The sequence below is a fragment of the Plecotus auritus genome (genome assembly GCF_963455305.1).
Source record: "Plecotus auritus genome assembly, chromosome: 5".
Lineage (NCBI taxonomy): Eukaryota > Metazoa > Chordata > Mammalia > Chiroptera > Vespertilionidae > Plecotus > Plecotus auritus.
The window spans coordinates 160,226,836-160,240,936 of record NC_137776.1 but is presented as its reverse complement, the minus strand read 5'-3'; the positions used below and the strand labels follow the sequence as shown (position 1 = coordinate 160,240,936).

Genomic DNA, 14,101 nt, shown 5'->3' with positions numbered 1-14,101 from the left:
TGAAGGATATGGGGCAACTGAAACTCTTATACATCTGACAGTAGATGATGTCAGATTAAGTTTAAATCGGTCTCCTCTCAGTGTTTGTCTCTGGTGCATGAGCAGTTTCTTCAGCACCAGTATGGTGGGATTGCACAGTGGTATAGCTACGCTGGAAAACAATTTGGTGCTTCTTAAAAAGTTAAACATACCTCTCATATAACTCAGTATTTTTTCTACAGAAATAAACTATGTTCACACACAAACTTGTGCACAAGTGTCTGTAGTAGCATTGTTCAAAATTACTAAAACCTTGAAAGAACCCAAATGTCCTTCAGCAGTTATGTGGATAAACTAATCGTACTCAATGGAATACAATTCAGCAATAAATAAAGGAACAAACATTTTTACACATGCAGCAAAAACGGGTGAATCTCAAATGTAGTATGCTAAATAAAAGAAGCCAGTCTCGTGGTTACATACTGTATGATTCTATGTACATGACATTCTGGAAAAGGTAAATTATAGGAACAGAGAACCGATCACTAGTTGGCAAGTAGTTAGGGGAAAGAAGAGGGCTTGACCAAAAAAAGGGTGTAGGAATTATTCTGTATCTTTTTTGTGGAGGTGGTAACAAGACCTAAAAAGCTGAATTCTGTATATGTACTTTTAAAAAAACAGTACAAATATTCCTCACCTTGCATGCAATTCTCAAAGCTTGTTTAATGATACACTTAACATTTGTGCATCTCACTGTGTCTAAATTTTGCATCACCTAAAAATAAAGATTGTAAACAAACAAATGTGTTTGGAGGATGGGAAACATCTAGTTAGAAAATTTTACCCTGAAGTATGAAAATATAATTGAAATTATTATGGCAAAGGCCCATGTATTTTCCTTTTCGGCAGATAGCTATGTTGTCTGTTTTCTTGACAATATATTGTTGATTCACTGATTGTTACTTAATAATGATGGATAGTTTCTGGCCACAAGCTAGACAAGAGCTCTTTCATCCTGTCTCCCTTGTCTTTGCTGCTCACAGTTCTTTTTCTCTTCTCATCTGTTGACAAGGCGGTGGGGGGTGGGGGACGGGGAATCAAATTAGGGACAAATCTGTTTTGAGTTTTCTTTAAGAATTTGTTACAAATTATAAATCATTTCTTGACTAACAGAAACAATTCACACTGTATATAGGTTGTGATCATATCGGACCTTATAAAATAACAAACTAACTGGGGCTTTATCTTAAACATTGTAGACCATTTGCAATTCTTTGAATTGAATGATTATATTTTAGTACTTTGCTGTGGGTGACAGTAGATGATGTCAGATTAAGTTTAAATTGATCTCCTCTCAGTGTTTGTCTCTGGTGCATGGGCAATTTCTTCAGCACCAGAGAACCTTTCAGGCATTCTGTCAATACGGCTACCTGACCGTCATTTGTATTTGTAAACTGTGCATTTGGCACCTGCTGTTCTCTTTTGCTTTGGAGCTAGTGGGGAGCTAAAATGGGTGTACAATAAAGTTATTGGTTGGTACATCTCTGTGGGAATTATTGAAGGGAAGAAAGAAACAGCACTTGTAGAACCTTAGGAAAGGATAAAAAGAGAAAGAAACTGGTAATATTAACACTAGCCAGCTATGCTTTGCTATCAAATCGTCAGTCAGTTCTACTGAAGCTATTAAGTGTTTGTTGACCTGTATTTTAAATCTTGTAACAGATATGTGAAACAAAGGGTTTCTATTTAAATGTATATAATGAGTTTTTTTAAATATCACATTTTCCACAGTCGACAATTCATGTGAACAGAAATATAAACTAAAACAATGGAAAAATGCTTAATTTCTGAAGAAATGGAAATTAAAATGCAGGTGTCTTTTATTAGCAAGGCTAATTTTAATAAAAAGACAGAGGTGCTGTCAAGATTTCAAAGAATACACAGGTAGACAAGCAGTAGCAAAAACTGGCTGATGTTTTGTATGTGTAATTTGCCCACACTTTGTCAAAAGTTCTTATTATTTAATCCAATACTCCTAATTTATTGGCTACAATTCAAGGAAATAATTTTTTTTTTTAAAGGCTGATACATAAGTCCTCACTTAACATCATCAGTAGGTTCTTGGAAACTGGAACTTACAGCAAAACAATGTATAACGAAACCAGTTTTATCATAGGCTAATTGATAATAAGTAAGAGTTCTTATGGTATATTTCTGGTCACCAAAACGTTTAAATGAAGACCCAAAACACTTCTAATATTAAACATTGAAATAAATGTAAGCCTACATACATTTAGGAAAGATTAATAAAAACAAGAAAATCATTTTCCATCCCGCTCATTCCAGTTCCGGGTGGCGGATGGCCAGAGCCTTATCCTGGCATCTCAGGGTGTAAGGCGGGATCCAACTCCAGACACACTGCTCTTCCATCACAGGGTGCACTAACACACATCCACACTCACACTAGAACAATGTAGACACACCCGTTTACCTCACCTGCACATCACGGTGGGAGGAAACTGGGGTTCTCAGGGGAGACTTATGCAGGCATAGGGAGAATGTCCCAACTTCACACATCTAGAGAGGCCCCAACCAGGAATCGATTTTCTTTTTCCTCTTTAACATTATAATGAAACTAGTGGCCCAGTGCATGAAATTGGTGCACATTAAAAGGGAATTGGAAGAAATATTTTAATGTTGCTCTTTGCCCTTTCTCTATAATAGAAGTGTCAGAGATGAAAGAAAATTAGTAAAATGTATATAAAACCTCCCTCCTGTCAGAGTCTAGGGTGCACTTCGAGACCTAGAGTCAAGTCCCCGCCCACCACCTGCACACACTTCGAAAACGCAGAAGACCCAGACCCAGCTGGCTCCACCCCCGTCAAGCCCCGAAGGGCGGAGTGCACGGCCTGAGGTCCCCTATCAAGCCCCGTAGGGCAGGGGGTGCAGCCTGACATCCCCCTCAAGCCCTGGGCCGGGTGAGGGGCGCGGCCTGAGGTCCACCGTCAAGCCCGGCCCCCCTCCCCCGCAGCATCATGTCAGCGCTGAATGGACGCACGCAGGCGGTGTCACGTCCCTAGCCAGGGATGCAGGCAGGCAGCTTCACCTCGGCGCTGGGCGGGACGCACGCAGAGAGCGTGACATTAGCACTGGAGGCAGAAGTCCTCACCCCCGTCCTCACCCACAGACTGGTAGTGACTGGGACACCATAACGGACAAATTAGCATATTACCTCTTTATATGTATAGATGACGTTATTCGAGCACCTGCTGTATATATATCTGCTTAGCTTTATAATGGTCTGTTTTACTACAACGCATGTCTCTGTGCTACAGATTTGCTTATGCCCTGATTAGTAACTAGGGGAATGATGTCAATATACAATGAGTTATGTTGGTTCATTTTATTTTCCTCAGAATGTTTTGAAACCACCAAAGAAAGCATTTTCACCATTAAAGAGAATGCCTTAGTGGTGTGTGAAGACATAAACAAAACAAAACAAAAAACATACCAGTTTCCTGGCCTTGAGAAGTGCTTTTGCTTTTCACAATGTTAAGCTATCCAGTGAAGCTGCCCCTGTGGTTAAAGAAGTTGTGAAGAAATTTCCCCCTGTGCTTAAGGGAGGGGCGGGGGGAGCCACATGAAAAAGCTACACCCTGCCTTAGATTATTTGATAAAACTGGTTCTGCTGACCGTAAATGCCCTCAAGGGCCTACCTCTCAAAAAGGATTTAGAAGCTCCAGGTTACAGTCACAGAGGATTATCTAGCTGACCCAGGCTCCAACGCTGGTGGAGGCTAAACAGTGCTAATATTCTGTTCTAGGCTTTTTGTAGGACTTTGGTTATAAAGCTACATAGTTTTGAGTGGTTAATACTATTTTTTCCCGAGCCCTCTTATTTTCAGTGTGATTTTGTAAGTGTTTTTAGTTACATTAATTCAGGAAAAAATATAAATGCCCAAAAATAAGGGATGGTTAATTAAGTTTTAGGATAACATCTTGACAGACTGGTGCATCTGTGAAAACGATAAGCATAAAAAAATTTCTATGTAACAAGTGTAGGAATTAGAACACAAAACAGAGTATCTTGATAAGATTACAACTGTATAAAAATGTTCAACATATACTTGGTCTGTAATAGTTACGGTAGGATGATGGGATTATAAATAAGATTTTTTAAAAATTATGTAAAGTTGATAAGAGGTAAGTCCATTTTAATAGCTTAAGCTAAATTTTTATTTGACTTTGGTTTTAGAATTCCTGGAAGACTCAAGCAGTTTGTATTTGACTTACATTCTGGAAAACTTCACAGAGAATTCCATCACGGTCCTGACCCAACAGACACAGCCCAAGGACAGGTAGCACTCATGTTTTTCAGTGGGAGCTTTTTTCTTTTTCAACAGACTCTAGCTAATGTACAAACTATGTTCCTTTTATTTTATTTTTTATTTTTTTTAAATATATTTTATTGATTTTTTACAGAGAGGAAAGGGGAGGGATAGAGAGTTAGAAACATCGATGAGAGAGAAACATCGATCAGCTGCCTCCTGCACACCTCCTACTGGGGATGTGCCCGCAACCAAGGTACGTGCCCTTGACCGGAATCGAACCCGGGACCCTTCAGTCCGCAGGCCGACGCTCTATCCACTGAGCCAAACCGGTTTCGGCCAAACTATGTTCCTTTTAAAATTAATTTTTAAAATTTCAGACCTTCAGAAAAGTTACAAGAATGTTACAGTATAGTTTTTTTGTCTGAGTTTGCCATCTGTGGAATATGGCTATGAAAGGAGTGAAGATAGTTGGCTTTAAATAGAAGTAGGAGATAGGAAATGGAAGTAGATAGATCAGTGAAATCAGTGGATTCCATTAATTGTTCAGGCGTCCTCTGTGGCTGGAAGATTGACCTTACAATGAAGAAAATAATTTGGTATTCTTGCAAATCATCCTAAGAGCCTCCTTTACCAATACAGTTTTCATAATGCTCAAAGCTTATAGTTTAGCCCTAACCGGTTTGGCTCAGTGGATAGAGCGTCGGCCTGCGGACTGAAGGGTCCCAGGTTCAATTCCCGTCAAGGGCATGTACTTTGGTTGTGGGCACATCCCCAGTAGGGGCTGTGTAGGAGGCAGCTGATTGATGTTTCTCTCTCATCGATGTTTCTAACTCTCTATCCTTCTCCCTTCCTCTCTGTAAAAAAATCAATAAAATATATGTATATTTTAAAAACTTATAGTTTAATGCAGCTTTCCAATTGAGATTTAGAATGCTTGACATTCTGTATTTTATATATATTTCTAAAAACCTAAGAATTTTACTATTTCTGTGTTCCTCCTTTGTTAAACACCCCTAAATTTGCATTTTGATTCATTAGCGATTTATATCCCCCACTATACCAAGAGGGAAGATGATATATATCCAACTCTATTTTATATGTTCAAAACTTCAGTCTACTCTTATGTCCAAAGAACCTCCACATATAAAAGAAAAATAAAGACTAAGTGAAATTTTCTTCACTTTGAGTCAAATTAAGTTGAGAGTCAAGAGTTCTCTTTAGGAATTGGATGACATGCTTTTTCCTTGAAATCTGCGGTCAGACTTTTCTTTGATAATTAAGCAACTGTAGAAGCAGGCACATTGTTGGCAATAATCCAGGTGATTGTTTTCATCAGAAAAGTCAGCCTGCTTAGTATTTTATCATATTATGAAGGGATGTAGCTTATCATTGTTGTATTATCCTGATTTGTTTCAACTTCTCCATTAGACAGTTGAATTCTTTATATTTTGTCATCTTTGTGTACTAATGGCATTAAATACATGTTTGTTTATAGTAATATAATTTCAGTTAAATTAAACCAAACATATATTTCAACAACAACAACAAAATTAAAAATATATTGGGGAAGTGAAACATGGCCAAGTTATATGGGAAGTTTGTAGGCACTTTGTTTACCATTATAATGCAGTTGTGCCATTAGATATAGGATGTAACATATGTACTGCGTGCCTGTGTTAACTACAGGGGATATTAAAAGAGTGACAGTCATGCTTGCTCTTGAAGAGCTCACAGTGTGGAAATAAAAAATATAGAATACACTGCCTTTTCTTAGAAATTCTTGGAAGTCACACTTAGAATTCCACTGTATTTTTATCTACTGTATGTGCACAAGTAAAATAAGCAAAAATTAATTTCTTGAAGTATTATATTGAAGTGTTTGTTTTCCTCCTTATGTTAATTTAGTTTTGATCATTTCTGGCATCCAGGTAACTGTAATTCTGGCTACAGAATAGGTGCCTTTAATTTTCTTAGTCATTTGTAAGAGGGAAGGGTTGGGGCCAACTTAGTCAAGAGTTGTGCTGGCTCTATAGAATATTCTAGGAATGCGCCCAGGTGTCAGGTATTTTGTTTCCTTCCTCTACACCACTGGAACTGTCAACAGGTCCATATTTAGTGGCTTTGTGGCAGCCCTGCCCTGCCCTGGAGAATCTGAGTAAAGGTATATATGAAATGGGGAAAGCAAGATTTCAAACTTAATTAACTCTTTATCTTTGGCATACAGTAGCTACCTTTTATTGATTATTAAATAATTATAGGGCAACTACCATTCATCTCATGCTCTTATTGAAATATTATAACTCCATAAAATATATTGATACAAAAATGTTTTATTCTTTCTCTTTAGGACGCCCAGGATGTAGCAAGTAGTCCCCCCGAGAGCTCTTTCCAGAAACTAGCACCCAGCGAATATAGGTATACTTTATTGAGAGATCGAGATGAGCTTTAAAAACTTGAAAAACAATTTGACTTTCAAACAGCAGCATCAACTTATGTGGTGGAAATAGTAAACCTATATTTTCATAATTCTATGTGTATTTTTATTTTGAATAAACTGGAAGAAGTTTTGGGTTTTTAATTTTTTTCTCCCCCGACTCAGAATGCATTGTCACTTAATATAGCCTCTTTTAAAAACTCTTTTAGGGTCCAAAAAAAAAGCAAAACAAAACCACAAACAAACAAGAATTAGAGGCCTGTCTACTTTAAATCTGTCCTGTAAAATTTTTATCAATTAAGTGAAAGGTGACATTGCCAGAAATAACCATTAACTCGCACTATTAGATCAGGGAGGACTGATGTTTCCTGTGTACTATGTGCTTTTTTTTTCTTCTCATTACATATGACCAGTTCTGTTGGTATTTTCATTATCACATTTCTCAAAGTTAAAGGGGCACATATTCTGGATACTTGGGTGGGGAATAAATTAAAATTTCCACACCGTGTACTGTGTTTTACTGATTGGTTGGCTATTGCTTATGAAAATTCCATAGGGGTATATTTTGGATTCTTAATGTGTAACTTAAACATACTTTGAAGAGGAGAAGAACCGTAAGCCAGATCATTTGGCAGGAATTCTACTTATGAATTAAGAAAAAGAAAATGAAAGGTGTTATTAAATTTCTATGTGTTTGTCTAAGTGAATTATACCTAAAGCTGGGAAAGGAAAACACTAGTGGAGCAGGTTACCAGTATTGAACTATATGACTTTTAAGGCTCCTCCGATCATGACACTTCAATTTCCAAAGAGAAAAACCAGCAAATTGTACTTCATAATTCTAACCTCCTTCTTTCTTGTAATCTTGTTATTAATTGTATAAGTCAAAAATGAAGACAATAGGCACATAAGTTTTTAGTTTTTTACATTGTGAAATTATCAGAGGACCCTACCCTCTAGATTCTCTGATCTCAAGGCCTGCAGTGTACAGTCAGATGGGTCCCTGTGCCAGGCCTCAGTACTGCCAGGGAACAAAACCAGAGGGCGAGGACCCTCAGTATCATATCAGGAAGCCCAGTGCCAGGGGACAGACAGGTTCAAAATTGGCTTTCCTCTGGGCTTGGGTTGGTGCTATAGGCCAAGAGTCATTTTATATTTGGAGTCTAAGTCAATCCCAGTTTGGGGAGAGATTATTTTTAAGCTTAAAGGCTGACATGTGCCATTATATGTAGTATGTAATATATGTAACATCTTCCAATTCTTTCAAAATAAAGTGAATATTTATAATGGATATTTAATGATTGTTATTTTTAAAAATCAGCCTATAAGTCTTACTTATGCATGACTTATCCATTATTCCATTCAGAATAACAAATGTCATCAATAAGGTGATAAGGGGCATATTTAGTGTATTTTATCAGATTAACCAGAAAAGCAGGACAGCTTCCTAAAGGTTGGACCTTCATTACTTTTAATCAATAACTTTGAAATCAGAATTGTAGTTTTTAGGTCAGAGGATGGACCAAATCTGAGGTGGCCAGAATGAAAATTCACAAATAGTCAACAAGCTATAGTACACAAAACCGTAAGTAGCATATGCAATTAACTGTAATCTTATAATTGTCTTTAAAAAATAAAAGATAACACTCAAGTATTGGGTTGCAGAGCCCTGGCTTGAGAGCATTTAATTTGAAAAGCCTCAAGGAACACATGTCCATTGTGATCTAAGATAATTGGGTGGCTGTTAAAAAATGAGTGGATTTGAGGCTGCATTATTTAACATTCACACGTACTGGGACTTAGTGCCACTACCATTATCTTTTCTAGACTGAAGCCACCGAGGGTAAGGATACTGAATTTTATGTCCTATCTCCAATAGCTAGCATTTCTAGATACTTAGCAGTCATCAAGTTTATTGAATGAATGGGATGCAAAATGACCTTGGGTACTTTTTGTTCCCCTGAAGGACGCGGCACCCATCAGGAATTTGCGACAATTTATAAAAACTCATTAAGCTTAAGGGCAAAACAGCAAAATGTATTGCAGAAAGTAAGTTCTTGTCACAGAGCTAGTGTGTGGTGGGTGGGGAGGTAGCTAGGGAAATGATAGCTGATTCTGCAGGGCCTTGTATGCCAACCTAAGGGGTTTGTACTGTGCCTTGCAATAGAGATCCATCAACAGATTTTAAGCAGAGAAGTATGTTCATATTTAATTCTGAGAAAGAATACTATGGCTACTGATCTAGGTATAATAAAATGAGTCTAGCAGCAGAGAGGCAATGGCCACAACTAAGACGGTGACAACAGAGATGGACAGGAACAGATACAAGAGATGGCAAAGATACAGGTTCCATAGGGATTTGTCACCAGTTGGGTATATAAAGAGAACTTCCAGAAATCTAGAACTCACAATTTAGACTCCTTCCCCTCTGTACCATGAATCGAGTATTGTAGGTGGAAGTCTTCTCATTTTATCCCGTCTACCTTGAGCCGCAGGCTCCTCAGCTGTGAAGAGGGGATGAAAGACTAAACAAGAACACAGTTGAGTGCAAAACCAGAACTAGAAGTGGACCCTTTTCTAGTTTTTCAAAAACCATTCCAGTAGTGAGGGGCCATAAAAGGATGAAAACTTTCTTTATATGAAATTCTCAACATTTAGAGATGGGGCATCTATACATCTGGCCCAAGGGCCACATAGGGCTCTCAAAATCATTTATTTGGTCTATCCCTGCCAAGAATTAGGGGTGAGTTAATTAAATGACCAAATATAGCAGGCTAATTTTTAAGTTGATAATTTTGTATAGTCCATGAATGTTATAAATATCCATATGGTCCTGGGCAGAAAAAATGTTCCCCACCCCTGACCTAAAGCATCTCAGAGCTCTCTGATGACGTCTAGTTGTCAAAAATCATGTACAAAAGAAGAAAAAACTGGCACGATAAAGGCCAAAAAGAGGAGAGTGAAATGTATAACTGACATGTTAAAGATCAGAATGAACTTAAATTTGAAGAGCTTGCTAAAGTTGCCAAGAAGGCATGGGGAAAAACACACACAAAAAAACGCAACAGCAAAAAAGAATGGATAAAATAGTAATGGATTAACAACAATCGGGAAGGCAAAATAACTGAATTTTTGTTTTGTTTTTTCCTCTGACAAGGTGATATAGTCTGGCTGGCCACAAATAAAATCACAGGAAAAAAGGAAAATCTTGCCTCCTTAAATAATTTCAGGACTCTTAGGCCCAAACTTCAGTATTCCAGAGAGCTGAAGTTATAAGTGCTTTCTCTGTTAGCAACTATTGGGAATTTTTGAGAAACCCATGGAGAATGTGAGGCAATAGGAGAGTAGAAATGGACATACAGTATTTCAGTTTTCAAAATAATTCTAGTAAAGGGTTTTACCTATTTTTCTGAATGAAAATCTCATGAACCAAACTGAAATGTTAGTCGTCTATATTTAGGGAAAAGACTTAAATAGGTGTAAAGAATAAAACAAAAACCAGTCTTTAAGTCCAATATTTAAAGACCCTGAGGACAATAAGTTTGTTTCATGACTTAAAATTGTTTTATGCTGATTATAACTGTTTTATGTGTTCATTAAAACCGGTTGGATAGGACCTCTGCTTGGCAACTGTTATTTTTTTTAAGCTGTGTTTGAATTTTTGTATGTACTTCCAAGTAATAAAACTATATTTATAAAATATTTCTGTTTGAGATTTTACTAATTTAATTCATCATAAATAAATATATTGTGAACATATTACTCAGAATACAGATAACCCAGAGTCACAAGCTCTTCCAGTTTGGTTTTTAGATTAATTGAATCAGAACGAGAAGCTATATGAATCCATGTGCCTTTAGTTGAAGTGTCAAAGCTCCCTCTTGCAGAACACACTGGGGAAGGCCCAGTCTGCCATTAGATAATAGGTTTTTGTATCACGAGGTGAGGAAAACTGCAGCTTACAAATCACTTCTCTAAAATGTCTCTTTTCCTCTCCCCTCCCCTACGTTTAGTAAATTCCTTCTATCCATTCTCCAATGCCTAGGACAGTGGTCGGCAAACTCATTAGTCAACAGAGCGGCAAACCGCGGCTCACGGGCCACAGTTTGCCGACCACTGGCCTAGGACGATCACTCCTGTGGTCCAACAGCCCTTTATTTATTTGTTTTAGAGTACCCAGTCTAATACAAAGTTGGAAGTACAGGTACCCCTTTTCCTTATCACCATATGAGTACCCTGGAAGCAGAACTCTGTGTTCTCGGCAGCCTGGTCCTAGAGCACTGTAAGTGATCAATAAATCTGATGGGGGGTAGGGGGAGCCATATTACATAAGATGAACGAATAAAGGACAAAGCATCACCATTACTGGAATGGACTCTGCTGGCTCATCTGTGAATCACAATCACCTGCTGTCACCTTTAATTCTATATCCTAAATTGGCTATGGGGTCCTAAGTTTTAGCCTAGAATTGATTAAAATCTTACACTATCAGAATGACATGCGAGTGCCCCCTTGGGCAATGCAGAGTCCTGCAGAGGTGCTGGAAACGCCCATGAACACCACGTTCTCTGTGAGGTAGATCTGACCCCCAGCTTAGTCACTCAGCCCTGGGGAAAGACAGACTATACCGAGTTGACAAAGTACATTGTATGGTTTATAAAACATTTACTATTCAGGAAGCATTAATTATCTACTGTTGCCAGGCTAAGGATACAACAGTGAACAAGAGACTGCCCCTGCCATCACAGGGCTCAAAGTTAAAATAGATGGGAAAAGGGTGGTTCTAACAGCACTGTAGGTGCTGGGCTGTGAGTTAACCACAGAGGGATGGAGGTGTGTGTAGTCTTGGGGTTAGGGGAGCCTTCCTACAGGAAGTGGTTTCTTGGCTAGGAACAGAAAAAGTTAGCTGTTTTCTTAAACACGTCAGGCTCCTCTCCGCGCCCACCCCTCTCCCCAGGAGAGTCACACTAATAGCTGTCACTATTCTCTACTAGTAAGTACTATTATAGCCAAGTATTGCTGCCCTGTTGTTCCTCTCCCAACTCTGGGCCACGCTGGTAAAGAGTCACAGGCTTGCCTATCTGTGCTGTTTTACTTGCTGGGATGGCTGCCAAGGAAGAAGCTGTATGCTCTCTTGATGCCAGGTGTACACTTGCCTGGGTAGGATCAGGTCAATCTTGGAAGCCTGATTACTACATTTGTTTTCTTGCCCTAACCACTGCTTGGAGGGGGAATAGAGCAGGGTATTCCTGGTTGTGCACACAGTGGGGAAAGTACAAGAGAGCATCTATTCTAACTTAGCAATTCTTCGTAATTCACAATTACCCATGTCTTCACAATGAGCATGGCTTTCTGATGTAAAACCTTAAAAGTCCATTTCTGAAATTGTCTAGGCTTACAAGGTAAATTCCCTGGTCTGTGGCTCCTGGAATCCAACTTCGCTTCTTAAATTTTAGTTTTGCCCAAACTCAGTGTTCGGGCACCTCTTTTGTTTTCTGGTTCCTTAGAGATTACTGATGGAACTTGAAAATCACATCTACAAGTTCCCACTAAACCTAGAATGCTTTTCATCTGAACCTACAAGTGATAAATTATTTTGAAACACAGATGCTTTAAAAAAATACTTCCACACCTTATAACTAGGGTGACCATGTAATTTTTTCATGCAGACCAGGACATTTAACAGTGAAAAGGGCCCTGGTCTGGTGGCTCAGTTGGTTAGAGCATCATCCTGATAAGCCAACGCTGTGGGTTTGATCCTGGGTCAAGGCACACACAGAAATCAACCATCTTTTTCTCCCTTTCCCGCTCTTAAATAAATATCACCAGCACAACAGATATAAATAAAAATTTTTCCAGACAAACTGGGATGTATGATCATCCTATTCCTAACCAGACCTTATACATTTTCATGTTTTAATATTATTCTTAATAGATTAAAAATATTATTTTTACCAGGCACCTGTCATCATTATGCCACCTTATTAACTGAGCCCTTTTTAAGTCATTTTAAGCATTCTTGATATTTTTATCAAGTCTCCACTCATTTTAGGTGTCTCCCTAACACTCTTTTTGTAGGTACATGATAAAATAATAACAGTAGCAACTAACATTTATACAGTACTACAAGCAAGGCTCCATGCTAGGCACTTAACATGTTATTAATTCTTTTAATCTTCACGACCACCCTGTAAGATAAGCAAGGTATCAATGGGGATGGGGGGAGAGTGCAAGCAGGAAAGGCTAAGAATGTTCTGAGTTGTTGACCCCCACCTTAACCCAGATAAGAGGCAGCAATCTGTTATGAACAATAAAGAACAATAAAACCTAGAGAGGAAAGAAAGGGAACTAACGTCCATGAAGAATTAGTAAGTGCCAAACACTTTATTCCTTTTCATTCCTATCAGGTAACTGAGAGGCTGTTTAGTGGAGCAAGTACATGAGCCTGAGTATTAGAGACCTTGGTTCAAACCCCATCAAATGCCTACCCCTTCAGCTCTGCCTTGGCCTAAGTCCAAACTCTGCTTGTCTACTAGGGCAATTAAATTCCTGCCGCTATTTCTACAGGATATTATAATCAGATTTAAATCCTTCTTGGATCCCTATTATTCTGACCACACCAATCTTATGGTAAAACAGGAGGTAAACTCGGTTTTTCCATACCATTTATTTCTCCAGTGATTCAGCTCCTGGATCCTCTCTCTTCCAAGTCATGATTTATAATTGGAAAAAGAGAAATTTCTTTACCTCCAAATTCTGAAAGTTTCAATTCATGACTTCCAAGTCCTAGAGATGTTTTCCCGATTCCTTCTGCAGCATCATTCACTCCTATGTTAACATACAAAAGTAAGTACTGAGCAAGGGCTTGATTCATCTTAGAAAGTGTTTTCTCATTTCAATACATATGCCTGAGACACAGCAGCACACACATACCGTGACTGCATCTGGGAGTCACTAACGGGAGTGTAGTTTCTTTTCCTTTTCTCGTCACTGTATTCGTACCATGAAATACTCCAAGAAGCAGATGATATGGTCCCTGCCACAATCTAGCTTGGGAGACCACGCCACCGCAAATGAAAGAACTGTATACCTAGGAAGTTGTAAAACATTGCAGAATGCGCCACAAGTGAAGGTGGGAGCCCCTGAGTTGCAGTGGTCAACAGTTACTCGTGCAGAGATGAAAAAATGGACCATTAAGGTCTTGGACACTGAGGAAACCCGTGACTATTTTCTCGGTGGGTTTTCAATTAATATTTATGGAATAAATAGCAGGACAGGAAGAAAGCAGGGGATCTCACAGCAGAGAGACAAGGAAGTACAAATCATTTCTTACATGTGGGAAAGGAAAGCAAATACGC

At 38.6% G+C, this 14,101-nt stretch overlaps 1 protein-coding gene across 4 annotated transcripts in view; it reads left to right on the top strand.

Annotated features, from left to right (window-relative positions):
• The window catches only part of ERP44 (endoplasmic reticulum protein 44), a 72,191-nt gene extending 61,752 nt beyond the window's left edge, over positions 1–10,439 (top strand). For all 4 annotated transcript variants that reach the window (XM_080669952.1, XM_080669953.1, XM_080669954.1 and 1 more), the window contains 2 exons: positions 4,234–4,336; positions 6,657–10,439. In XM_080669952.1, coding sequence (XP_080526078.1) covers positions 4,234–4,336; positions 6,657–6,758 — 205 coding nt within the window. In that variant the 3' untranslated portion in view covers positions 6,759–10,439. The remainder of the gene's footprint in view (positions 1–4,233; positions 4,337–6,656) is intronic.
• Positions 10,440–14,101: the final 3,662 nt, after the last annotated feature.